Source organism: Egretta garzetta, unplaced genomic scaffold (assembly GCF_000687185.1).
Source record: "Egretta garzetta isolate BGI_Z169 unplaced genomic scaffold, ASM68718v1 scaffold293, whole genome shotgun sequence".
Taxonomy (NCBI): Eukaryota; Metazoa; Chordata; class Aves; order Pelecaniformes; family Ardeidae; genus Egretta; species Egretta garzetta.
The window spans coordinates 843,321-870,642 of NW_009259318.1; the positions used below are offsets into that span (position 1 = coordinate 843,321).

Consider the following 27,322-nt stretch of genomic DNA (forward strand, 5'->3'; position numbering starts at 1 on the left):
AACTGCGGTTGAGAGGGGATAAAATGAGTGACAGAACATTTTTTGGTTTTACCTCCAAGCTTCCTACTATTTGCCTTTGTTGGAGGGAAGGAACTGGGACGAGTTGGACAAATGGGTATCAAATGTAGAAGCCTAAGAGAGGGAAAATCTGAAGGAGAATGGGATGGAATAGATGATGAAAAAGGAGAGTAAGAAAGAGAGGACAGACTGAAAAGACCAAAAAGGTCAAGGTTAGGGGAAGCACCGAAGTTTCTTGATTAAATCACAGTGATTGCTGGAGCCACAGATCAGAATCTCACTACTGTGAAACTCCTGGGCAAAGTGTTTCTTAAATTTCAACAACTTCAACATTTTGCTCTTCCACATAAAACCTACTGCTGCTAATGCTTACCCTGTTAGGAAGAGGTAGGCTCCTGTGGTAATATGAATTTTTTGATCCTGCCTACTATGTATTCAATTTGGCTCTCATGGATTGTTTGTTTTTCTTTTGATAATATGAGTTCAGTTGTTTTAAAATAAACCTGCCAATTGAAACATTCAGAAGCTAGGACAAAGGGGGAGTGAAAGTTAATGGTTTGATCCTTAACTTTTGTTATTTTTCTGACTGCAAACTTTTTTCTGTAGGTTTTGAACTGTAAATACATAGTCTCATTAGTGCTCACTTAATGTGTGGCCCTAATCTCGATTTATTGCATGTTATTCACATCCTGCTGTGAAAACAGTAGCATTTCTGAACTGTTTCACAAGTGCACATGAAGTACAGAGGTACACAATTATCATGATAGTCCCTGCATGGATAACGAGCAGTTTCCATTTTCAGGTGGCAAACTGAGGCAGAAAAAACTGTCAAAGCTAATGCTGTAATGTTATGTGCCAGTTCTGGGGATGCTTACTGTAATGCAGTGATACTCTTCCCCGTGCCCCCATTCAAAGCACAGTGGCATCAGTTGCACCACAGACCACGCCTACAGGATATTAATTCAGGCAACCATTAGACAGAGAACATGCAGGTGATGAATACCCATGAAAAGTTTGCTTCAAGCAGCCTGCTCCACATCAGATAGGAACACTGGTGAAGTGGACTATCACATCAGTGCTCGGCTGCTGCAAGTTTCGTTTTTCCACAATGCTTTGCCTTACATAGCACTTCTGCTTCCTGCTTTGTAGAAACTACAGTGTGATTTCTCACTATGTATCCTTCCAAAGCGGTTTCTTAAGGAGTCTTGAATGGGGGAAAAGGGGAAAAAAGAAAAAAAGGTCCCTTTTAACACAGTCTAGAGTACAAAATTATTATAACTCAGCTTCATCAGTGATTTTTATCCCTACTTTTTTTATCAATGAGAGGATCTTCCTGCTTATCCTATCCCTAATGTCTCAGCTTGCAATAGTTTTTCAGCCAATTTGCAACTTGCCGAGCACTGAAGGTCCTTTAAACGTGTGGAGTAGAGGCTCAACACCTTTGTGCGGTGTGTTGGTCAAAGCGGTGTGGAAAGAGGGGGCTGTTGTTTCCCACCCTCCCCACAAGAGGTCACTGGTAAAGCAGAAAGTGGCAACGGTCTTTAAGCGCGCTGAGTGCCTCTACTTCTTGCAGCCTGTCTCCTGCTCAGGTTTTGCCATTTCTCATCTCTGTTACTTGCCTGGACGCAGCCAGAAAGGCTGTCCAGAGAAGGCTTTTCAGGTCAGGCCCAAAACTGTGCATCGACAAATTTAGGTGTGATGTCATAATGATACATGGTGCTGGTACTATCTGGCTGAAAGGGAACCTGCTTTGGTCCTTTCCCAGTACATAGTCCAATAATCTAACCTATAGCCAACCCTCAGCCTGCTCTAGAGGGTCTTGTGAGAAAGTAGGCCCTTGGCAGCACCTGCTTATGGACCAGATGAATTATTTGCATGGCTCTGTGTGTGTGTGTACTTAGGAGACAGATGGACCAATAAGGGCTGAAGAGTTGGTGAAGGCAATCATACTGGCAGTCATGTTAGATATATCTGTGTATGTGTACATACTTATGCATGTGGGTGTGTACATAGATATGTATGCATACACGCCCTGCCACTTGGACAGTCTGGTGGAAAGTATATGCATTTCCTTGGGACTGAGAAGAAAAAAGGGAACAGTGCATAGGTGTCCCTAAAACATCGCTCCTCACTTTTGGCACTTGGCTAGCCCAAAAGGAAAAAGCAACGCTTCTGCTCAATGTAGTTAACTTGGTTTGTATGCTGCCTTGGGGCACCAGAATATTTTGGCTGATGTGAAGAGAAATTGTAGGGAGTAGGAGAATATCATAACAGATTGTGCTAACAGTAGCGGTCGTCTTCATGTAAACTAGAGCGCCCCTATATTTTGAGTTCGTGTGGAAAATACTGGTAGCCTTTACACTTTGTTGGGAAAGTAACCACTTGGGTAATTTTTCAGTACGAAAGGAGGTAGGTATGGAGGAAGGAGAAGGAGATAGCAAAAGCAGAAAACTTAACCCACTTTGCTCTTTGAGATCCCCATGCAAGTAGGACTGGAGGATACTTGCATTTTAGGAACAGCTTGTGTGGGTGGGAATAGCATCTGCATCTAAGGGGGGAGAGAAGGATTTGGATCTTACGTTCCTTCAAAGACCATGTATCCTAAGCAGTTTTGGTTTGGACTTACTGCTAATTATGTGCATATTTATGCTGAAAATATGGTAACTCTTAAATTATGCTGTTCATAGTGTATTGCTCCAAGTTGGAACAGGTGACTTGCATAGAATTAAGCTTTCCTGTCTGTCTGCTGCTTTATTCGTCTTAATTTTTCTTCCTTGACTCGCTTGGAAAGCCTTACAGCTTTCTTCAGTCGCTTAGAGGGCAGGTGGTTAAAGATTGAGAAGAGCATTCACACTGCCAGTAATTATTCTGCAGTTACCTCTCTCTCCCTGCTGTTTTCTCTTCCTCCTTTCCCCCTGCCCTAAGTGGCACGTGTGGATACACATTATATGAAATTAGGAGATCAGAGAACTGTTGTATTTAAAGGAATTCAAAGTGTTGCAAGAACTCACAAGTAGTTCATGATAGGCTTACTGCAGCCTCTTTGAGGTATGGAGGCAGAAGGTGAAGGACACTGATGAAATGGCAAAGGAAAGCTGGTAGCAGAGCTGAGAATTGTGACATTGTGTTGCTATGGCTTCTTTCTGTCCCTTGAATGACTAGTTACAGCCTGGGACTCACTCACCCTAACCACCATTCTTTCCTGAAAAATCTTACAAAGGTGGTAGCATAAAAATTTTTGTAATAAACAAATGAGAACTTCTGGAGAAAATTCTGAATTCTGAGTGAAGCTAGTTCTGGATTCCTGTGAATCTCAACTTTTGCTTTCCGTTGTGCTTTCTTAGGCCTGTTTTGACACACATTTGTATTTTGGACTGTATATAAATCAGCAACAATAAATCACATCTGACCCACTTCCAAGATTTTGGAGAGTGGTTTAATGTTAATGGGCAAAGCTTATTTGATTGTGGTTGGTTTTGGTTGGGTTTTTTTTTTTTTTTTTTGAGGAGGGGGAGCTAAAAACTAGAAAATGCAAATCATCTTTCTCATTGTCACTAGGGAATCTCATCCAGATCCCAGGGATTTTGTTGTTGGGATTGTGATTTGGAGCAGGGCATAGAGTACCCAGTTTGAGAAACAAATACAGCAATGCGTGTGCACTGGTTTACCCTCTGTATTGCCACAGTCTGGGTGAGAAGTTGGCCAGCAGTCACAGCTACTGCTTAGCAAATCCTTTCCTAGGTTTTCCAATTATTCCATAACTTTATTGGCCAATATTTATCCTCTGGGCTGATTAAACTCCTTAAAAAGGCATTATCTATATATATGCATGCAAAGCCTAAAACTTCGAAGGAAAGTATTTATGATAGGTGTATTTTAATACTTCAGCTTTCCAGCTTTCCTGTTGTAGTACAAAAAGTATGACTTGCAAGGAAAAAGGAAGGAGATAAAATAATGGCTTTTGTAGAACAGTTAGGAAAATAAGATGTAATTTTCTGGGGCAAGGTTTATCATGGCTGTATTTGTACTCTGTTAATCTTCTCATGCCACTACTTTTTCCTCTATGTAGAGGCAAAAAAGAAAAAAAAAAAAAAAAGAGAAATCATAGAGTGGTTTGGATTGGAAGGGACCTTTGAAGATCACCTAGTCCAACCCCCCTGCCATGGGCAAGGGTCATCTTTCACTAGATCAGGTTGCACAACGCCCCAGCCAGACTGGCCTTGAACACTTCCAATGATGGGGCATCCACAACTTCACTGTAACTTTTTTTTTTCCTTATGTCTGAGCTAAACCTATCTTCTTAAGTTTAAAACTGTTGTCCCTTGTCCTGTCACTACAGGCCCTGGCAAAAAGTCTTTCTCCATCTTTCTTATCCAGCCCCCTTTAAGTATTGAAATGCTGTAATAAGGTCTTCCCAGAGCCTTCTCTTCTCCAGTTTGAACAACCCCACTCTCCCAGGCTTTCCTTACAGGAGAGATGCTCCATCCCTCTGATCATTTTCATTGCCCTCCTTGGGACCTGCTATAACAGGTCCATGTCTTTCTTTGTGCTGGGGACCCCAGCGCTGGACATGGTGCTCCACGTGGGGTGTCAAGAGAGCAGAGGGGGAGAACCACCTCCCTTGACCTGCTGGCCACACTTTTTATGCAGCCCAGGATACAAAATCAGGAGGTTAACAAAATCTTGGGCGCAGACCATTTCTTTATACTCCAGTTCCAATGCACAGGCCTTCCTCATACTGGAAGACCACTGGTGGCCCTAGGAGCCTGCCCTGGGTGGTGCCAAGTTTCTACCACGGAGGGTAAGAATTCTTGATTTTGGCAAAAATGCCACCGACTTAAGCTAGTATGGGACTCTTGCTCAGTGCTTCCTTGTTGGCTGTGGAGGGTGCTGAGTGCGCTTACCAGCAACCCCCAGAAATTCTGCATCTTAGAAATCTTTTTCCCTCCCTCCCTTCTTCAGTGTATCACAGCAGTATCTGTGCTGTGATACAAGACCTGTAAAGGATCATTCTTTGATCCTGAAAGTGAGTTGAATAGTACAGCCCTTGTAAGCATGCTTCTCTCCTCTCTCCTGTCCACTCCAGTATACCCAAACCATGTAGAAAACATTCCTATTACCAAAAAGTATTTTGTTGGTACTTTTAACCAAATCTTGAGAATTCTAAAAACAAATATTTTAAAATATACAATATTTAAATACCATTGTACTACACTTGTACTATTAATCAAGGTATTCCCATGCATTTACAGTGCACAGTACAGTACTTGCTGTGGTTTAACTACAACATGTACAATACAAGGTGCTCTTTGCTTCCTCTGGTTCTGTCTTTTTTTTTATGGCTCTAAAATGGGCTGTGCAATAAGACCAGCATAATATTTCAGCCGTGATCTGAGCAGAGTTTACAGCAAACAGACTTACCTTGTTGTGTGTGGTGGCATGCAAATCCTGAACTGCCCTACCTTTTATTCATAGCATTGTAATTAATTTGATGGCAGTTCATTTCCTGTTATATTGCTCATTGGACTTCACAATACAATCTGCTATGTTCTTGCTAGCTTATTTTTTTCTCTCCCAGGATGAATCTCATTCTGTCATTTTTTTCTAGCCCTGTGTCTGTCCTGAGGTCCTTTATTTTTCCCTTCACTGGATTTCCATAAAATTTTGACAAAAGCATAATCTGTATGTTTTGTGAAACTACTTTTGTCTTCTCTTTGTAAGTGTTCACGAAAAATGTAAAAATCAATTTTTTTTTTTTATTTTTTTCAGCAACCAACCTAATGTGATGCTGGGATTCATCTTTTTGTTTCTGCTTCCCTGCTCCCCCCTCTCCCTCCACCCCCCCAAAAAAACCCAAAAACCCAAAGAAAGTTCAGAAAGTCTAAAAGAAGCAGGAGTATCTTAGCACAGATAAACATACTTTCTTTTATGCATCAGGAAAAAAAATCAGATTAATTACCATGATTGCTTTCCATTTGAAGGTCAGCTTTTTATCATGTGTGAATCAAACAACCTATTGGCATGGCTAAGCTGTGTATTCTTGGACCTGTAAATAACCTAATCAAACCAAAATATTCCCATGCATATTTTTTCCATGATTCCGTTGTATGGTTGATGAACTGTGGGGCATCTGATTTTTCTGGCTTGGCCAGCATTACTGAACAGAAGGAGGTGCAGTGTTTTGCATCCAGAGTTATATCTGTGTTATCATGCAAGATGAGCTGAGGGATTGTTCTCAACCCTTCGAAGTAAGTGGAAAGACATGGCTATTGTTGGCACACCTAGCTCCTCTCTCCTGCACGCCAACCAGGAAACACCCGGCTCGAGTTACTCCCATGGGGAAAAGTCTCTGGTAAGTCTGCAAATTGTGGCAGGTGTTTTCTGGGAAAGTCCTAGATGGTGCAGGCAGGAACACATGAGCAATTACAGCATTGGAAATAATTGGGAACTGAATGACCCTGTGCCTTGACAAAGTTTTATTTACTGATGTGGTTGTATCCCATGATTTGGGGATACATTTGATTTGTCCAACCGTCTGCAGCTGAGGAGACTTTCAGGTGTGGTCAGTTGTGGCTCTAGGGAAGGTTGAGAGCAAAGGTGACTGTCCTGGTTTAATGCCAGCTGCAACCAAGCACCATACTCACTCCTCCCCAGTGGGACAGGGGAGGGAATCGGAAAAAAGAGAACACTCATGGGTTGAGATAAAGACAGGTTAATAGGTAAAGCAAAAGCTGCGCACGCAAGCAAAGCAAACCAAGGAATTCATTCCCTACTTCCCATGGGCAGGCAGGTGTTCAGCCATCTCCAGGAAAGCAGGGCTCCATCATGCGTAATGGTGACTTAGGGAGACAAACTCTAACTCCAAACGTCTCTCCCTTCCTCCTTCTTCCCCTGGCTTTATATGCTGAGCATGACGTCATATGGTATGGAATATGGCTTTAGCCAGTTTGGACCAGCTGTCCTGGCTGTGCCCCCTCCCAGCTTCTTGTGCACCTGGCAGAACAGGGGAAGCTGAAAAGTCCTTGACTTAGTGTAAGCACTACTTAGCGACAACTAAAAACATCAGGGAGTTATCAACATTATCTTCATACTAAATCCAAAACACAGCAGCATGCCAGCTACTAGGAAGAAAATTAACTCTCTCCCAGCTGAAACCAGGACAGTGACTACAAGCTATTTAAAGAAGCCCTACTTGGTGGTAAGGAGTCAGGTGTGTGGAGAGGAGTCAGATTGGCTCTCTAGCAATACAGCATTGGGAGCTCTGTGAAACTTCACCTTCTGTGTTTGCAAGATATTCCTGGAGCTCCTGCATCCCTTCAGCCGGCAGTGCATGTGGTAAGTCCGTTTTTTGCCTCTTTGGTATATAAAAAAACTGGCCATGAGAGTTACAGAATGGGTGTTTTGTAAACAGGAGCTTCAGTGAGCAGCTGAAGGATCTTCACCTGAATAAATCTGGTTTATTCTGGATTTGCATCTTGTGTGGTTTCTCAGCTGTCTAACAGGGCATCAATGCTTCATTTTGGCCCTGTTATGGTGTTTGTCATGTCTCTCTGCCATTGAATTAACTGGTGTGTAAGGCTTAAACTTACGATGTAGTCTTTCTGCAGGTGGGTAAATGGCAGGGTCTCTTCTCTGTGAAGTTGCCTGCTGTCTTTGGCCAACATGATCGGGACTTTTTAGGGGAAAGGCAGATAAATAGGACCGTGTACACAGTCTATAGATATAATTTTTATAGATACAATTTTTCCTTAAAAAAAAGATTATGCACTACTGATGGGAATTTAAAGTAACGTTTACAGGAGTATGTACCTGGCGTAACTCCTAGGGTTTCTATAGCAGGGGCTGCAGGGCTGCCCTGCTACAAGAAGCAATGAAGTGATATACATAAGAAAATGTGCCAGCCCTTAAGGCAGGAGACACCCAGAGGGGGCTGCTGGGGAGGCTGCAGGCGCACTCATTGAAGGAGACACTTCTGAAGGGACTGTGGCCCATGGGGGACACGTGCCAGGCAGGGACAGCCCTGAGGGACTGTGGCCAGCAGATGACCCACACTGGGACAGGAATGCTAGTAAGCAAGAAGCAGCTTGGTATTTTTGTGGAAAGGAAGCTCCATACACTAGTGGAGTGCTACTTCAAATTCACATGTGTGTAGAAGGGATGACTGGCAGGGGTTTGGTAGTGGTGAGCTGCAGGAATGGCCTGTGTGGGAGAGGGCTGTGAAGTGTCCTATCCTAGTCATAATTGCTTCCAGCCAGTTCAAAACCTGATGGAAAATGCATTCCAATGTATTTTCACATTTTTGTTTAATCTGATACACAATTCCCCAGCTGCTAATGGCCAGGAAACATAGAATTGGCTTGCAGTTTATTCCAACTGTCTTTGTGTGTACATGTGCTTTGCTGCATGACAAGCTTTCTGACATCTACCCAACAGCCCTGTGCTTCCCACAGCATCACCCCAGGCGTTCGCTCCATTCACGTGACACGTTACACAAGCCAGTGAGAGCTGCATGTTTTCCTTGATATCGATAACCTTGTACAGCCATGTATCAGCACGCAAGTGAAAACACCTGTAAGCTGCACCTTATCATCATCAGTTCTATGACTCATCAGACTCTGATAATTACTTTGTCTAGCAATCTTAGTTCTCAGTCAAGTAGAGGCAATTTGAAACAGTGCCTTTGGAAAGAAGACTCGGTGCAGACCCAGAACCACAGACAAACTCCAAATAGCAGCAGAATGCTGAGTTGCTTCAAGCTTACAATGGCACCCTGGAAGAGACCACATAAAGTTGCACTGTTAATTGTGAACGTAGGTGTTGTGTGTTACCTGGTGCACTTACTGCAAGAACAAAGAAAGGGAAAGCTTGGTTCCTTGGACGTTAATCATCGGTCTCTGGACCAACAAAATAACATCCTCCAGAGACTGGACCATTTGGACTGGAACATTCAGAACCTCTGTAAGTAAAATGCCACGCTGCTTAATTTTTTGAGGATTAGATATCTACATTTCCTGAAGAATAGAATAATAGATAGCAGCAATAATGTTTGTTTGGGTTTCCCTGCACACTTTTGATTGTTTTGGTTTTCTTTTTGTTCTTGTAATCATGAAAAAGATTTGATAGCTTCTCTACTTACACAGAAAACAATGAAATCTTTCATGGTTATCATGGTAGCTTTTTGCATATTAGACAGCTCCTTGTAAGCTTAACAAGACCTTGAGATATTAGGATTCACCTTCTTCAAAGCTTTCTGATAAGAAAAGTCAAAACTGAATAAGCTTTTCAAAAGATGCTTCAAAGGGCTCAATGATTGTATTTACCTTCAAGAACAGTATCTCCTAAACAACCCCACACAGGCTTTCTGTGCTTTTTCTTTATTGCACAGTATTGTGAACCTAATAAAACCTTGAGAGGTTAGGGTTCACCCTGTTTAAATCTTTCTAAGCAGAAGTCAAAAGATTCCAGTAAGCTTATTAAAGGAGATGGCAAAGGGCTCATTTACTATATTTACCTCCAAGATCAATATGGTATCAATAACCTGACTTAGATGGGAATCCCATTGTGGGTCCTTAATACATTAATGTAACTCAAGCATAACATCATGGAAATGATTTGTGCCCAATTTAACAATTTGTGTGTTGCCCCTACTCCCTGTTTTCTCCACTTGCTCTGCACCCATGCAATTGAGAGCAGTATCTGATGCAGGGTATTGTGAAATACGGTGTTTAAAAACTGTTTTCATGTAGGAGGGAGGATCTGATGTTACTGTCATGTGAACATCAGTTTAGCGGTAACTTCATGGATCTCTTCACCTGCCGTGTTATAAGGAGAATTTGGCTCAGTTATGATGATGGAGAATGTTCTCAATTGCTGTTATAAACAATATTTTTTATTTTCAATCAGCAAAATCAGTGGAAGCATTCCATGAAAATATAAAACAAATAGAACATGACTTGAAGCTGCAAGTTAACTCCAAGACTGAAGTACACAAAGCTGATAACGCAAAGGAGGAAAAGGAGATTGAACACCATTTGCTGTACCCGGACTCAGCTTTGTTCAAACGCTGGGGTGCAGATTTAAGGGAAGAAGAGCAAGTTATTGCACAGAATCTGTTCTTAAATTATGGGTATAATGTTTATTTCAGTGATCTTCTACCTCTGGATCGACCTATCAGAGACACCAGATCTCCCAGGTGCAGTATAAGCCCTCTCTACATTCACAAGGAGACATGAAATTAAAGGGAAAGGGATCCACATTGCTTTGGGCTAATCTACTCATAGATCTCAATTTGTGCTCTGTTTGTTTAGGGGTTTTGCCTACCATTTTTTTCCATGTCTTGCCCAGACTTGTAACATGCTCCAAAGACTGTGAAAAGAAGTCACAGTTTAGAGAAGACTCTTAGGAAGAAGAATATAATGTTAACATTATAATTGATATAGGACTTCTAACTGTCAGTAAAAAGGGGAAAAAATAACCATAGCATTCAGAAGATATGAGACCTTCTGGTCTGTTTACATTCTATTTAAGCCCCAAAGCCCAGGTCATCTGAAGTGTTCTTTGTCTTGTCTCTTATGTTGTCTTATGTAAGCCTCTTATATGCTTAGATATCCAAAGTGGTGTTTTTTAAGTCCCCCAGCCCCCTCTTTCCCCTATGTTGTAAAATTTTGTCCTTTTAACAAAATGCTTGTTTTTCTTAGCTATGTTGCGGACCATAAGTGGGGAATAAGTATACTGCTTATTAAAAGATGATTAGAAATCAAACGGGGGAGGTGGCTGGAACTAATTATTGGCCAGTGAGTCCCATGAAGAGTGAGGGAAGATTCAGCACTTGAGCTGAATCCCTGGCGCTCTTACCTTTAGTGTTGTAGGCCTAGCCATAATGGACTGGTGACCTTGTGAGTTTCCTTACAGACTTATTTTATCTCTCTGTTTCCCTCTCAAGTTACCAAAGGGTCTGTGGACTAATGTGGAAAATGTAGTGGGGTAAACATCTAAAGAATTAAGATGTAGGTAAGCAGTCCACTTCATAAGAGGAAGCTTCAGGGATTTTTCCAGGAATTTGTTGGTTCTTGAAACCAACAGATAATGTTTCTTAAGCAGAACAGTGGTATTATGGGAGCTGGCAGAAGTAACCATTAAAATCCTCATTAGGAAAAAGTATCTGTTGAAAAAGCAAACACATGTTTTTCTGTATAGCATGATAAGATACACATTTTATTGCAAAATACAATAGTAACTTTTACAGGTATTACCTGGTGTAAACATGGAAGAATGTCACAGCCTACACCTTTGTACCCGCGGTCACTTGTGCTAAATCCAGTGGAGCATTTCAGAAAAGAGTTGTGGGGGGCAGAGTGGATTCCAAACTGTGTGTGAATCAACAACATCGCACTTGAGAAAAGGGGAGTTGTCTTACTGGCAACGCTCTGGAAGGTGTAAAGAGCAGGTTATGCAGCTGGGTCTTCACTGTAGTGCTTGGATGGAACTGGTTCCATCTAGGGCGGTCAGTAATATGTTGCCCCTGACTGTGGGTGTCCTCTGGGTCTTGGGTCAGGCCTTGACTCTGGCACATAATGACAGTTTTCACGTGTTTCTCAGTTCATGGTGTCTGAAGTAGCGTGAGGGATGTGCAGTAGCTTCCAGAGTGAGTTTCATGGAGCTTTCCATGCGGCATATCTTGGGGCACTCAGGCAGAGCGTGTGGAGTAGTGTGAGGGCACAAGGTGGTGAGCCAGCCACAGATCCTCCCGAGGCAGCCCTGAGCTGAACAATCCCCACTCTGCTGGGGGAGAACTTTCTGGAGCAGCCACCGCAGGCGTGGCCAGAGCAAGTGCATGGTCTGCATGGTCCCACAGAATGGCTGCAGTGCCTGGTACTCCTCTGCTTTGCTGTAAAGATGTATTTGCAGAGACCACCTTTTGCAGACACCCACCTGGGCTCTTGCATTAATGGATAGTAAAGCTAATGGAGAAATTCCAGCAAAAATGCAATTCATTCATGCACAGTTGCCACTGTAGAGGTCTACATGGAGCATGATCCTGGGTGTCAGAGAGCTGCGTTATGTAGCCACACAACTCCTGCAGTCTGAGTATTGCTTTCAAGAGCGTGTCTCTAAGGGGAGGGAATGCATCAGCCCGAGAATCCAGCTATGCTGTCTTGCCTGCTCTAGAGGGAGTTAGTGCTTAACACTATGAAGAAGACCCAGTCCGTACCATCTGCCCAGTGGCCAGGATGTTAATCAGCACAGCTGACAAATGTGTCGAACATATACTTAAAAAAAAAATTCAAAAATCTTTTGTCAGACAGCAGGAAGTCCAGAAGTATTCAAGCTAGCACAAAACAAGTTTGTTCCAGTACAGGAAACAATTTATTCTGGGGTATCATGGAGTTCCATAAGGCCTGGTTTACTCTGTAAGAAGGATTTTCAAAGCTCTCTCAAGAATTTCTAGAGACACCCCTTGTCCAAGAGAATCCTTCTCCCATGTCAGTTCAGTATAGCTAGACCTACCTTGTTCTTCACTGCACATATGAAGGGATTATTGTCTAAGTTGCTTTTGTCTGCTGTCAGGTTTGGCTATTGTCATCTCCTTCTGTAAATGAAAAAGCCAAATTTCACTCACATGTCCACTGCCTTGTAAGATAATAATCTCTGGCTGTATTATTTAGTTTCAATATTTTATAAGCATTTTTAATTGAGAAACAGTAATTGTTCTTTCTTATTGCCTTAACAGACATTTTAACTTTACCCAAATGGTTTATACATATATAACGCAACTCAAATGAATAATGAAACTTGGATTTGGGAATTCCTTTTTTTCACTCTTATGCTGATTTTTGCTATATGTTTTAAGCCCAGTATCCTAGTTCTGCCTTTCTGAAGCTGCCTTGCTCTCTGACTTTCTTTAGAAACTGTGCTAAAGTTGTTGTTCTTCTATTACAGCTGTAAAATAAAAACATATCCGAAAGACCTTCCAACACTCAGTGTTATACTTATATTTATGAATGAAGCACTGTCAGTCATCTTACGTGCAATTACTAGCATAATTAACCGAACACCTTCTCATTTATTGAAAGAAATTATCCTGGTAGACGACTACAGTTCAAATGGTAAGTGACCCAGGGAAGGCAGGATTCTTGCTAATTTATGCCGCTGTTGTGTTAAATGACTATTGGTGGCCTTTTGGGTGCACACAGAGTAGACCACTCAAAATTAAGAAGTAAATTGAGTGCAGGAAAAAAACCCAAACTCCTTAATAGCCTGAAAAAAGGTGGCTAATAAGGAATAGGATGATGTTCTGCAAGTATTTGGAAAGGTTAAAAATTGAAGTGGGAGAGTGTTTATTGTCACTGGCTCATTGGGCACAGTGGAAAACTATCTCTGTAGGTATCTGAAATAACTCCTTCAAGAGTGGTGTCTTGAGTTGTGGAAAATACTCCTAGGGGAAGCAATGGGTGCATCATTGTGGTTAAAATTGAGCTGAGCAAAGCCTTGTAAAATCATCTGTAAGAAACAGTCATGCCCTTGATCTTAAGGGTGCTCTTTTTTTTCTTCCTTGCCTGATGAGATGTGTTTGATGTCTCATGTTTCTAAGGCTTTGTAGCTGCTAGAAAAACATGTATGACTGGGTAGAGCAAGAGTTTAAGTGCATTTCCAAAATGATGCTAAAAGGACCCAACTTTCTTTTCCTTTTCTCTGACACTATTTTTTTTTTGAGGGAATTGGCATGCCTACAGCTCTTACAGGAGCATTTCATGTTTTCAAGGCTTGTTCATTTTCTCTTTTCTTTTCCACATGCTAAAAGTTTTTCCACACAGAAATCACTGCACTAAGACAGCTAATTGGTTGCTGTTATGGCACACATCTAAAGTTTCTACATACAGATGTATTTGTCTACAATTTAGAAGCCATACAATAGTACTATATGTAAATGAAATTTAGGTACTTAATTGAACTCCTGAAATGGAAGTTGGTTTTAAAAAAAAGCCTCTTGAATTAATGAGTGCCTGAATAATTCGAGCTGTTTTATTGCAAAGAACAATTCAGGTTTTGGTCTGGAACTAGGAGAAGCTCTAGAAAGCCATTACCTACATAATCTTTCCCATTTCTTAATATTGACTTACTTTTTTTTTTTTTTTTTTTTTTTATTCATTAAAATGTATGGGCTGGTTTTAGATGATCTGAAAGGAACTTTGGAAGCACACATCAAAAATTACAATGCAAAGCATCCTGGAAAGCTAAAGATCATCAGACATCAGAAAAGACAAGGCTTAACACAAGCCCGGATTTCTGGCTGGGAGGCATCAACTGCAGATGTTGTTGCAATTTTGGATGCCCATATTGAAGTGAACGTGGCATGGTAAGACTATGAAGGCTGTGGGGTTTCTGAAGTGGGGAGAGAGAGGTAGACAAGGAATATAACTGTGTAGTGGGGACAGGGATCCCATATGTGGTTCTCCTTTCTGGCCTGCCACATGCTAATTAACAGCCACCAAGTAGCTTATTTCTGAGAGGAAAAGGGATACAATTGTTTGAAATAAATAGAAAAGCAGACAGGTAACAGAGTAAGCTGTTTAATGAAGAGGAAGAGAGAAATGCCTACCTTCTCTTTGTATTTATTATATTTCTAGGAAAAAAGACTTCATGCAGTGAAATAACATAAGAATGATGCAGGTTGTTTAGTTCCACGGCCAGCAACTTTGGCCCTTTATAAGTATATTAGACAGCCATAATACCCAGTGACTTTAAATTGGTTCGATACTTATTCCAACTTTGGCTAATGTTTATTTGCTGTTGCCTGTTAGCTTAATAGTGCATCATAGTTCTGTAGGACTGTTTTTGCAAAGAGAGGCAAAACAAGTGGCTGATGATGGATATTTACATTCTGTTAGGTAGTGATGTCTATGGTACTGTTCTGTGTGAAATCTCTTTACATTCTCACTTGTTGTCCCACTTTCTGGGAGCAAGGATCTTCCCCCAGCCCTTCTCAGGCCAAAATGGCTCTGTGTGGTCCAGATCTCTCTCTTGACAACACACTAACTGACACTCCCTAGCAGTCTTAAAGGTAATGCTGAAGTCCTTTTGTCATGGCTTTCAGGACTCATTGGGATACACTGGGCTATGAAGAGTATGTAGGGAGAGATAAGGTCAGTTCTTTTAGACCTAATGACAACTGGTGTCCAGTAAAACCACTCCCTCTTTCAGAATCCAATACTCTCTGACCAGGTTCTTTTAGATATTCCACATGAGGAGGGTTTAATGTTTTAACATTAAATTTACTTATTCGAAGATACATGGGGGTTTGGTTTAGAAAAGTGATACAGCGATATACTGAAATCACAACACAAGCACAATATAGCAATTGCAATATACAGTTGAATCACCATACGAATGGGATTCATGTTACTGCTGTCTATATGCTCACCGTCAAGATGCTGGATGTCCCTAGTTGCTGGAAGGAATATGTGGATTGAAGCCAACTCAAGCATGTTGCTCTCTTCAAAGTTCATTTTTCTGGATGTTCAATTTTTATATTCTATGTTGGGCTGAGCTACATATGCAGTTCCCCCATGTTGGTCTGCCTGGCTCAGGAAGATAATATTTTCTATGGATGATTTTAGGAAGCCATGTACATAACCAGCTGACCCATGCAACTGATACTGCTGTATATCTGCAACAAAGGCCACTCTACAGTGACCTTGGTGTTGGGATAAGTTCAGCTTCCTTTACGATAGCTGTGGTCACTCCCTACATTATTCTCTGAGCTTTATGAGCACATCATCCTTGCCTGTCTTCTCTGAGCCTTCTTCCATTGTAGGGATTCATTGATCGGTCACACCATTTCCCTCATACAGCAGCTGTGCCATGAAGGCATAGGGGAAAGACAGTGAATGATCAACCTTAGGGCTTACAGCACCCCTCAGCATCTCCTTCCTTTCCTTTTCCCTTCTCGTCTCATCATGCAGATACTGAAAACTCTAGAACCTGTAGGAAGCAAACCCAGGTAGCAATAAACCCAACAAGTTAGGCATGGAACTTATGGTTAGTTTGATTAGTGACAGTCAAAATGCAGAAGCAGCCTAACAGAAGGGAAAATTGAGGCATGGCATTAGCAATTTGGGTTACTAGCACTCTAAGACTGGCATACAACTTTTTGTAGAGGCCAAAGTCAGTGACTTAAATAAAGTAGCTAACCCAGTTTTAGAAACAGGTGGTAAAATTTAGTACTGTTCATTAGCTTTCCACTTTTTCAAGCTGAATAGACTCTGTTAATTTTGGTAGGGCTGAGCCTATTTTGTCTCGACTAAAAGAAGATCGCACTGTTATAATATCACCAGTATTTGACAATATTCGTTTTGATGACTTTGAGATTCTTCAGTATTCAGTGGCTGCAGATGGATTTGACTGGGCACTCTGGTGCCTTTATGAATCTTTGCCAGCTGATTGGTATGCTCTGAAGGATGAAACAGCTCCAGTCCGGTAAGTTTGAACAGCATTTGTGAGTGAGCCAAAATACATGATATCCAACATAGAGCTAGCAGAGGGAAGAAGAAGAAGATAGGTGGTGGGATAGATACCTACAAAGGATTATTTATCAGCCCTGAAAATCTCAGTACTACAGTTGCAGAGTTGTATTACAGAATCTGCCCTGTGATGATCCTGCTGTCAGATTTTCAGGCAATCCCCAGGTCATTGGTTTTTCTGTCTTATGTTCCTTAGCGAGAAGTATGGTAGCAATACTTATTGACTGCACATGATGAACCGTAGCCCCTCTCCATGCTTGTCCAACAACATGGAGTGAATCTCACACCTTTTCTGGACGATTGCATGTCTGAGCTGTGAGGATTTGCATGGATTCAAACTGTGACATTCGTTCCTTGGAGATGTTGGAGTAACATGATTACAGTGATCTTGGGCAGCCTTTTTCAACCCTTATCATTTGTGTGTTGCACAAAAGCAAGAAAAAGACATGAACACAATACACACACAGCTGTTATACCTAAAGTGACCCCTTACAGCTAACCTTAGAATCCAATATATTTGCTTCCGGTCCTGATACCTTCCTTAATTATTCAGATTAGTTTATTTATTCAACACAAGATGGTTGCTGGTACTACGATGCCAGCAGCCATCTCAGGCTGAATATATAAACCCATTTATTTCATTGTTCTACAAGGATGTCAGATGTTGTTGACTGAGCCTTAGCAATTAACAACCATCAAACAATGTTGAAAAACATAATAAGAGATAAGATATAGTCATCAGGTTTTTCTTGTCCTGTCTTATTTTATTGGGTTTTCATGGCAAGGTTTTGGTAGTGGGGGAAGCTGCTGTCGTAGCTTCTGTGAGAAGAGGTGAGGGACTGCCTCCGTGTTGGACAGACCCAGTTCCAGCTGGCTCCAAAATGGACGTGGTGCTGGCCAAAGCTGAGCCAGTCAGCCACACTCGTGGTGCCTCTGCAATAACGTATTTAAGACAGGGTAAAAAATGCTGTGCAGCATCTGTGAGTGAGAGGAGTGAGGAAGAAATACGAGAGGAACAGCCCTGCAGACACTGAGGTCAGTGAAGAACAAGGGGGAGGAGGTGCTCCAGGCACCAGAACAGAGATTTCCCTGCAGCCTGATTTCCCAGAAAAGACCATGGTGAAGCAGGCTGTCTCCCTGTAGTGTGTGGAGGACCATGCCAGCCAGATGTCCACACAACAGCCTGTGGAGGACCATGCCAGAGCAGATATCCACATGGCAGCCCGTTGAAAACCACGCTGGAGCAGATATCCACACCACAGCCCATGGAGGACCCCACACCAGAGCCAGGTGGATATGCCCTGGAAGAAGATACAACCTGTGAAGAGCCTATGCTGGAGCAGGCTGTAGCTCATGGAGAAATGCTCAGGCAGGAGCATGTTTTCTGGCAAGAACTGCAGCCTGCATGGGACCCACACTGGATCAGTCTTGTCCTGGAGAACTGTACCCTGTGAAAAGGACCCATTCTGTAGCAGTTCTTGCAGAACTGCAGCACCTGTGAGGACCCCATGCTGGAGCAGGGGAGGAGAAAAGAGTGGCAGAGATGAAGTGTTATCAACTGACTAGAACCCCCATTTTCCATCCTAAAGCCCTGCTCAGGGCAGGGGGAGGAGGTAGAAGAGTTAGGAGTGAAGTTGAACCTGGAAAGAAGGGGAATGGAGGGAAGGTGGTTTAGTTTTGGTTTTGTTTCTCTCACTGTCCTCCTTTATTTTTAATTCGCAATAAATTAAATTAATTAAATTTTAATTGGAAATAAATTAATATTCCCCAGTCTGTTTTGCTGGTGATGGTAACTGGCAACTTCCCTATCCTTATCGCAACCCATGTGCTTTTTTCATCTTTCTCGTTCCACCTTCTCAGCAAGACAGGGGAAGATAGTGAGTGGCTTTGTGGGCACTTGGTGGCAGCCAGCCAAGGTTAATCCACCATCCTTACTTATATAAAGGGCTTTAAAATTTACTATGTAGATCCTGAGGAGGAAAGGCACCGTGAAAACATTTGAAAATAATATACTGTGCTGTCAGATGAGATGGCAGATTTCTTCATTTGTATACTACTACACCTGGAGATAAGACTTCACATGTACCTAGATAAAGAACTATGGGTGAAATTGGCATCTGTATGTGTTTAAAAACATTATATAGTGAGTGTTAATGGTTTGGGTAGGAGAACAGAATGAAAGCAAGCCAAATGTAGGTTAAAGAATGTTTCATGGGGGGATGTCCACAATTCTTAGACCAGAGAAAATAGAAGCAGGTTTGATCATAGACAATGAGGATACCAAAAGAACGACAAATCCCCTTTCAGTCCCCTTTCCCCCACCTCTAGGACTGATTAATCTACGGTGGAATTGGTCCTGCCAGACAATCATCTCATTTCTCTTTCAAAACCTCAGTTGACAGTGATTTCACAATTCCCTTGGCAATGGGCTTTAGTGTTTAAGTTTTCTTAGTGTTAGGTAAAATTTCATGAAGTCCAACCTAATTCTTCCTTGCTGCAGTTTAATCTGATTTCTTTCTTTCTTGTTTTAAATATGTGAAAATTGTTGTCACATCTCCTCTCAAAATATATCTAATTCTTTAAAATACTAAATCATGCTTTTTAGACCATTGATCAAGTTTATTTGCTGTCTTCTGGACTCTTTAATGTTGATCCACGTGTTTTTCTGAATTAAATCTGTTATTCTCTCTTGGATGCAACTGGAATCCTTCCAGAAATTCAAGATTTGATTGATGGTTAATTGACTTTATTTCCATCATCATTGCTTCTTTCTAATTTTACTCATTTGGTTCTCCAGGAGCCCATCCATAATGGGAATTCTTGCTGCAGATAGGAAATTTCTGGGTGAGATTGGTGTACTGGACAGTGGAATGCACATATATGGAGGAGAAAATGTGGAACTTGGCGTGAGGGTAAGCCTATTTTTTTCATCTTTTTTTGAAAGACAATGAAAACTAGTTTGTGATTTTTTCAAAAGCACTCAGGCTGCTGGTTGCTATCCAAAGCTTGGGTTAATATTTCAGAACAAGTCTGGTTTATTTTGGGTACCAAAGGGAAGTGATAGATATCCAACAGTGTGTAAAGCTTATCAGCAGGCTTTTGTTGATACTTCTTAAGGATTTTGACTCCTGTCAAATAAGTCTAGGGTTTTTTCTATAACAGGGTAGCATGCTTTGTGCAATTAGGAGAAATATGAGGAATATACAGCTACAGAGGTGCAGGTTGGGGAACATCCAGCTAGAAAAGAACTGGGAGTAACAGACTTTGTATTGGTCAACATGGCCGTGCAGCTGGATGGGAAAAGATGGCATTGATGATCCTTCTCTTCTGCTGCTAAGTTCTTTTCTGGAGTTGTGTTTTGATTTCTGGCACCATACATCAGGAAAGATGTGGACTGATTGAAGACTCTGAAGGAAAGGAAAAAGAACAAATAGAATTCCTGCAATATGTGACATTATAGCAGAGATAGGCCTAAATGAGATTTTTTGATTTGTAGAATTGATGATCAAGAGGAAGTACAGCAACAGTCTTCCAAACATGCTAAATCCTGTTAAACAAAGCCCCTGTATATGAGACATCACACCAAGTCACGTGGATGTACTACCTTGGTTTGATGCTGTATCAGAGATGTTGACGCATTTCTCCGTTACTCATAGGAGACATGACCAAAGACCCCACGCTTCAGATTCTATCTGTGAGATTGAAATGTCACATGTCATCACCTCACACCATGTGAGGCAGGTTGTGAATTAGTATTTCAGTTCTGTTCCTTGAAAATACATTTACACTTTATTTCCCTTCACCATTTGCAGTGGAGGCAATATAAGTCTGTAGTCACTTACACAAATGCTGGATGTGAAAACAGTGGACAATCAGTTCAGTTAAAACACAAAGCTGCACTGAAAATTGACTGCAAAAATAGTATTAAAGGTCTCTGTTTATTTCCATCCTGAGAGTTTCTTGTGTCAAATATGCTTGGTTAGCAAGCAAGCAGTCTCTTATGCTTTTCTTTAGCCAGCTTGCCAGCCCTGGAAAATTTAATGTGAAGGAAGTCTATAGCACACAGTGGAGCATTGTGTGGTGATCCCTAAAGTGGTAGAATAAATCTGCATTGTGCAGTGACACGTGGACTTGCCAGCTTGAATTCAGTTCTACATAGCTGCTCACCTTTTGAAGAGCTTCCACACTTAATCTGGTTCATGTATAGTCAGGTTTGGTGTGTTCTGTTGGTACTTTTGAAGCATTGGTTATGTCCTGCTTAGGTATCTCTTTGAATTCCTTGTGGATATTTTCCATGCATCCACTGGATTTTGTCTTTCTCTTGAATTCTCCCTAGCATGTAAGATTTTGCATGACCAGTTTTGTTCTTGGCATGTCCCGGGCAATGCCACTGCTTCTGAAGATTTCAGGCCCATAACCACCATGGTATTTAGCAGTCTAGCTCCTGGTAAGATCAGTTGGAGATATGTACCAATTTGCCTTAGTGCTTCTATGCCAATCAATCTGAGTGTCTTGCCACGGGAATCTCTGAATAGTTTTGTTAATGGTGATGGCAAAGAAAAAGAAGAATGAACGTTCCTTTACTCTCCTGGACCTGTGATAGCACGCTACACAGTAGAAATGAAAGGTGTTGAAAAATTCGCTTCATTCACTCAAGTGAGGAAATAGGGCTTTGAATGTTGAGGGCCTGCCAGTTCATCCGGTGAAGGAGTGGGGGGGATCAGAAATGGGAGCACTAAAAAAAAGTACAAAGAGTTTGAATAAATAGGCAACTTTACGTCAAATTCTTTCTTTTTGACGTAGGCCTGGCAGTGTGGAGGTAAAGTAGAAGTGCTGCCCTGTTCAAGAATTGGTCATTTGGAACGAGCTCACAAGCCTTACTTGCTAGATTTGACCGTCACAGTGAAACGCAACGCCTTGCGGGTAGCTGAAGTGTGGATGGATGAATACAAGTACATGGTCTACTTTGCGTGGAATCTTCCAATTGAGGTGGCTGTTTCCAATTGGAATCCAAAGCCTAGAAGTAGTCAAATAAGAGCATGTGGTCACAAAAAAAGAGGCATAGTGTGGTTATAAGAGTCACTGTGAAAAAAAAAATTAATATTGATATGCTAATAATTACTGGTATGGATGGCATCCAAGAGTCATGATCATAGACATGTTCCTTTTAGGCTCAGACCAAGAGCTGGTGCCTAGCTTAAGGAATATAAAATGAAATTATTTAACATGTATTTTAATTTTTTGAAGGGAAACAGGGAACACTTTCCCTGGAATATTTAGAATTTTGCATGGAAGAACATGTCTCTAGTGATCTGGGTATCCCTGAATATCTTTTGAATAAACAAAATTGAAATTTATATAGAGAATTCAATTACTCTTCATCACATACTTTTAAGTGAACTCTCCTCTCTGCAGCCCAAAGTTCTGCTTTGGTTTTACTGCAAGAAAAAGCGGAAAGTTTTAGGGCATCCTTGTAAGGATGAAAAATGGTAATAGCAGGAAATTAAGAACTTTCCTGTAAAAATTATAATAATCTAAGACCTTTAAATTGCATTTTTTTTTCTTCTTCAGTACTTCTGAATATGGTTTTAACTTTTCTCCAGCACAAACTGTTGAAGATACTGGAAGTATGAAGACCACCTCTTGAGTATTGATAGCTTCATTTAATAAAAAAACTGTATGAAGTTTCCCAGCCTGCACTTCAGTGGATTTACGAATCTTTAACAAAGGAAGAATAGCTTCCCACCTCCTTGTGTTTCTGTGAATATATATGAAAAAATTAAATTAAAATATATAGTGATATATCATAAATTAAAACTTAAAAAGAATCCGCTTTCCTTCCCCACTAATTTTTACTGTAAATATTTGGAATTTTTCATCTGAAAATGCTAGTCATCAAAAACTAAGCTACTGCTCGGAACCACAAGTATCAGTTTTAGCACTGAATGAAACTTGAGTAAAACTTGTTCATCTTTAATGACCCCATTTCTCCGGGATGTACGAGTCTACTTGAAATTCCTAACCTAACTTATTGAGGTGACAGACTGCATTTTACACAACTGCTTAAACATGGGATGCAAGCTCCTGTTGGATTGATTTCTGTCAAACTCTCCTGCTGGAGCTGTTCCACTTTGCATAAGAAGTTACATAGTCTTGGAAACAGTGTTTGAATCTTGATTACTCCCATATGAGGTTAGCGTCACAGTCAACAGACTATTGATCAAACTAAGGTTGTTAACAAGCTCTGTCTTATTTTTCACTTTGAGATAGATTTTTTTTTTGTCAGTATAAAAACTACTTCTTAGTTATATCTAACTTTGATATTCTTTATATTGATGAAGTCATAACATGCTAGTGTTTCAGTAATTTATTGGCACCTCTAGACAAACATGTTCTGAAATTCTGAAGTTTAAAAAATGTAGGGTTTTTTTCAATGAACTTTTAAATATATTTTTTATGTTATGAATAGACAATATGGAGAAATAAGTCTGTCTCTTCCTTAGTTTCTCAGACCACCTTAATGTGGTAATTAAGTATATGTCGTTCTTGCAGAATTCTGGAGTAGACTTTGGAGATGTTTCTTCCAGAAAAGAGCTGAGGAAAAAACTGAACTGTAAAAGCTTTGACTGGTACATAAAAAACATTTACCCTGATTTAGTATTTCTTCCCAACATTGTTGGCTATGGCACAGTAAGTATTGAGTCTGTTTATTTGAAATGTGGAACAATTATTTAGCTCTACTGTTATGAAGAATTGTTGTGAACACTGTTTTGCTGATTGATATGGTTTTCTAGACACTGACATTTCTAAAATTGTGTTCTATTAGTTGTCAGTCTAGAATTTCTAAACTGTTTATGTACTGATGGGAGCACAACAGTAGTTTGGGAAAGTGCTTAACATGCATTTTCTTTTTCTTACTGCATGCAAAACAATGACCAACAAGAATGGATCAACATCTTCTTGTAAGGGCCTGAGTTTTTCAATGGAATATGTGGGGTTTTTTCTCCAGAGATTAGCAGGATAATTTGGAAAGCATGCAGACATGAATCAAGATAGCATGTAATACTTTGGAAGTCAGGCCACTATTTGTGAAAGAGAGAACTAATCATCAAGGCTTCAGTGGCTTCTTTATATAGGTAGGCATTTTCTAGATCCAAGCTTGCATACCTTTCTGGACCTGGGCAGTGGTACTCACCTGTTTGGAGCTGCCTGATAACTTCTGACATGGTGCTGCATGGCATGATGTCACTGAGTCTTTGAAGGACCTTAGATTTGCTTTTGACTTTTGCTGTGATGAATCATTTCTACAAAGGTAACCTGAGATTTCTTTTCTAAACCCATGTTGTATCTTCCACTTCAGGATTTGATGAAGACCTCTGAATAAACTAGCCTTGCTCTCAGGACAGTTTTAAAAATTTGCAGTGAGGAGTTGAAAACAGGATTGCTGTTCCTCACGGTAAATTTCCTGTTTTATTCTGCAGATGAAAAACACATTGAAAGAAGATGCCTGTATTGATCATGGCCCTGTCCCTGGAAACACACCAATTATGTATCCTTGTCATGCATATTCATCACAGGTAATGCAAACAACTGATCAGATCCTTACATATGAGCTGTTGCTAAGTGTTCCTTTCAAGCCTCCACAGGGCAATGAAATAGGCACTTCAAAACTATTATCTCTGTGCTATCTAAAGGGGAATATTAACCTTTATTTCATTAAATTCTGCTCCCCAATGCTACTGGCAGCAGAGCAGGTTCCCATGGAGATCTAACTGCATTAGACTATGGCTTTTGGTTTAGCCTTGCCAAAAAAATGTGAGACCTCACATTGATACTGATTGATCTTGTTGATTAACAGAAGACCAGCGGGATGAATGGGAAACAGGTGGAGCTCTTCCTCGCACCTCACTGCCTGTCCTCTCAGTAGGAGGGAAGCTAAGGGTTACCATTCAATTGTAAGCATCTTGCTTTTTTTCAGTGGAAAGCAGAGAGATGTTATATAGGGTCAAATGCATCCTGGTTTAATTACTGAGGGACCAGTGAATGCTGGTGCTGTAGAGCTGATACCTCTCAATATCTGTTTTGGAACTATCTGCTGATGAGATTTCCCTGATATCTTAATTCACTGGCAGTCGTGTCACCTTCTCCTTCAGCACACCTTTTATCACAGCACTGGAGAAATGTATGTAGGAGGTCTACGTGCCCGACGGTCTACAGCTGATAGGTGCCTGACAGACCCTGGGAACGGGGACCTGCCAGTTTTAGAGCAATGTGACACAGCTGTGAATAAAGGCCTGAACTTGCACTGGGATTTTAAGCAGGTAGGTGGATTTCTATATCCCCACATTTCAATAAGCTTTCTCATTATAATGAAATCTTAGACACTTTCCTTCCAAAGCAGTTTGCTTCTGAATAACATGGACTCAATTTCAAGACTTGCAGGTGCCACTGCAAGAGCTACGGTGAAGCTGACTGAGTCTTCAGGGGGGTGTGATGTTAAAAACAAGAGGATGGTCACACAATTGAAGTTGTCTGAGTTACCAGAATTTAACCAGTTCTCACTTGTTGTCTGAACCCTAGCCACTTATTTGTCCTCCAACTGTCTGTCAGTCTTGGTGGAATCAGCTGGTTTAAGCCTTTTACTTAACAATTTAAGTCTTTTAATTTTTAGCTGGGCCAACTAAAAACACTCACTAGCTCAGTTATCACAGTTGGGCTAACGGGCAGGGAATGTGCGAGCCCAGGTGCGTCTGTTTCTTTTGATGGTCTGGCCGTGCTCTCTCCACTGTCCACCATCTGTCTTCCCAGCCCTCCTCGTGGGACCTGTTGGAAAAAGCGGGTGATGCCTTGTCCTGCTCGCTCTCTGGTACCATTTTCTGTACCAACATCTGAGCATGGAAATCCTTGTTTGAGATCAAGCTAGGTTCATCCTTTCAGAGCTCAGGTTACAGCTGATGATTAGTGCCTTCACACTGTTAGCTTGCCTCTATTTGTGCAGGATTTATGTCCGCTGATGCTGACATGCTTAAGATCCCAAGTGATACTTTCATATTCTATATTCAGTGCCTCTGAATACAGAATGTGATGATAATAGCTTAGTCAGATAGTCTTCAGACAGATACTGCCCCTCTGCTGGGGCAGGATAAACAGGCAGCAGCAATAATGATGGAGGGAGAGATGGGAAAGGAAGCCATGCAGCTTCTCCACTCTCTGGCAGTTCAAACCGTATTAGCTTTATTTAATTAATAATTAATTTTACATGTAATGTATGGGCCTGCTTCCTGTATTCCTCTGTCAGTGAACAACTAAGCAGGAACAAGCCCTGTGAGAGAGTGGTGGAGAACAGAAGGGTTGAATTGGTGAAATACAAAGGTTTCAGTGGTGTGCACCAAATAATATAGACCTACATGGTCTGCAGAAATTCCTCTAATGTGGGCTTTCCTCTAACTTTAGTCTGGTCTGTAACCACAAAACTCAGAAGAAGTTGCAGGCATGTTTCTGGAAAATTTAGACCTACCTTAAAAGTAGACCTTCAGTTCCTTGTGTTCATGGAGCATTATCATAGCAGAAAAACTGGCTGCCTGAAGGAGCTAGGTAAGATCCTATTTGTTCTGGAGCCCAACCCCTTATGAAAATCCTCTTTTCCAGCGTGGTGAGTTGACTTAACCACACCCCACTCCATTCATAATAGCTGTTACTGAAATATTGACTTAAGAGGTAAGAGATGAATATTCTCTTACCTGTTATTGCCTCTCTTCTTTCAAAAGAGGATGCAGTATTAAAAGTTACTAAAATGATTTTTTGAACTGTAAAAAAACCCCAAACACCCCCCAAAACCCAAATACCACTCCCCCTCTCCCCCAACTCCAAAAACCAGCCACAAATCTCTAAATATATTTTAATATGCCTTTGAGAGTTCCATAAGCTGTCATGCGTCATTAGGCTGAGGAAAATGCAACATTTTTCTTTCGGGTCTGTGACCTACTAGTCTTTCTCAGGCACATTTGTGAGGCCAAGAAATTTGCATCCTGACTAAGAACTAAATTTATAAACCCTCGGCTTCTCTCGTATTTCCTTTCCTTTTGTAGGGATCAGCCGTAATCAACAGGAGCACTAAAAGATGCCTCGAAATCACAACAGATGATCCAGTTTCATACAGACTTGTAATGCGGACCTGCACGGGACAAAGGTGGAATATCCAACACACAGTTAAGGACTGGGGAAAGACAAACCTGGAACAGAAGGCACAGCACTCAAAGCATTGACCAGAGGATGTTTTTCCTTGAAAGTTGTTTGAACATAACACAGCAATAAAAGCAATTATTTCAAGAGTTTGTTTACATGGGATTTTACAATGTAGTACTTCATTGCAGGAGCTATGAGCTACTCATGCAAACGTGCAAGTTCATCTCACTGCATTCTTGGGGCATGACCCCCCTGAGTTTCCTCAGTTAAGAGAAGGATTTGGTTTTGGTCTCTTATTATCACCAGAGAGAAGCAGTTACGTCCAAGAGTGTTTCAATTCACCAGAGTCCCTTATGCTGTCCTTTGGAAGTGCCTCTCTGTGCTCTTTAATGCAAGACCAGTGTAAGGTCTTTTAACTTTCTAACTTCGGCATTTCAGTCAGATAGGAAAAGTCAGAAGAAATGAAAGTGGGTCTGACTTCCTCTGGTACAGAATTTATCTCAGGCTGAACTGGACCATTGCTCTTGTCCTATGTCCTATAGATAATGCAAAACTTCTTGTCAAGATGTGCTCAACCTAGTGGGTGAAATGAAATACAT

The 27,322-nt window shown here is 41.1% G+C and overlaps 1 protein-coding gene across 1 annotated transcript; it reads left to right on the forward strand.

Moving 5' to 3' along the window:
* The first annotated feature begins 7,177 nt into the window (after positions 1-7,177).
* On the forward strand, positions 7,178-26,803 carry GALNT8 (polypeptide N-acetylgalactosaminyltransferase 8). Its single transcript, XM_035892079.1, has 12 exons — positions 7,178-7,353; positions 8,452-8,976; positions 9,922-10,210; positions 12,958-13,124; positions 14,191-14,374; positions 16,297-16,494; positions 19,336-19,450; positions 21,342-21,527; positions 23,091-23,228; positions 24,020-24,115; positions 24,692-24,859; positions 26,627-26,803. Exons 2-12 carry the CDS (start codon positions 8,562-8,564, stop codon positions 26,801-26,803), a joined length of 2,133 nt encoding a protein of 710 aa, XP_035747972.1. The 5' UTR covers positions 7,178-7,353; positions 8,452-8,561.
* The last annotated feature ends 519 nt before the right edge of the window (positions 26,804-27,322 follow it).

Bases quoted from the DNA above. Each gene is read 5' to 3' on its own strand.
- GALNT8 (XM_035892079.1), top strand. From the start codon at position 8,562: ATGTATCAGCACGCAAGTGAAAACACCTGTAAGCTGCACCTTATCATC. The intron at 8,977-9,921 runs GTAAGTAAAATG...ATTTTCAATCAG, and splicing joins CTGGAACATTCAGAACCTCT to CAAAATCAGTGGAAGCATTC. The intron at 21,528-23,090 runs GTGGCTGTTTCC...TCGTTCTTGCAG, and splicing joins CGTGGAATCTTCCAATTGAG to AATTCTGGAGTAGACTTTGG.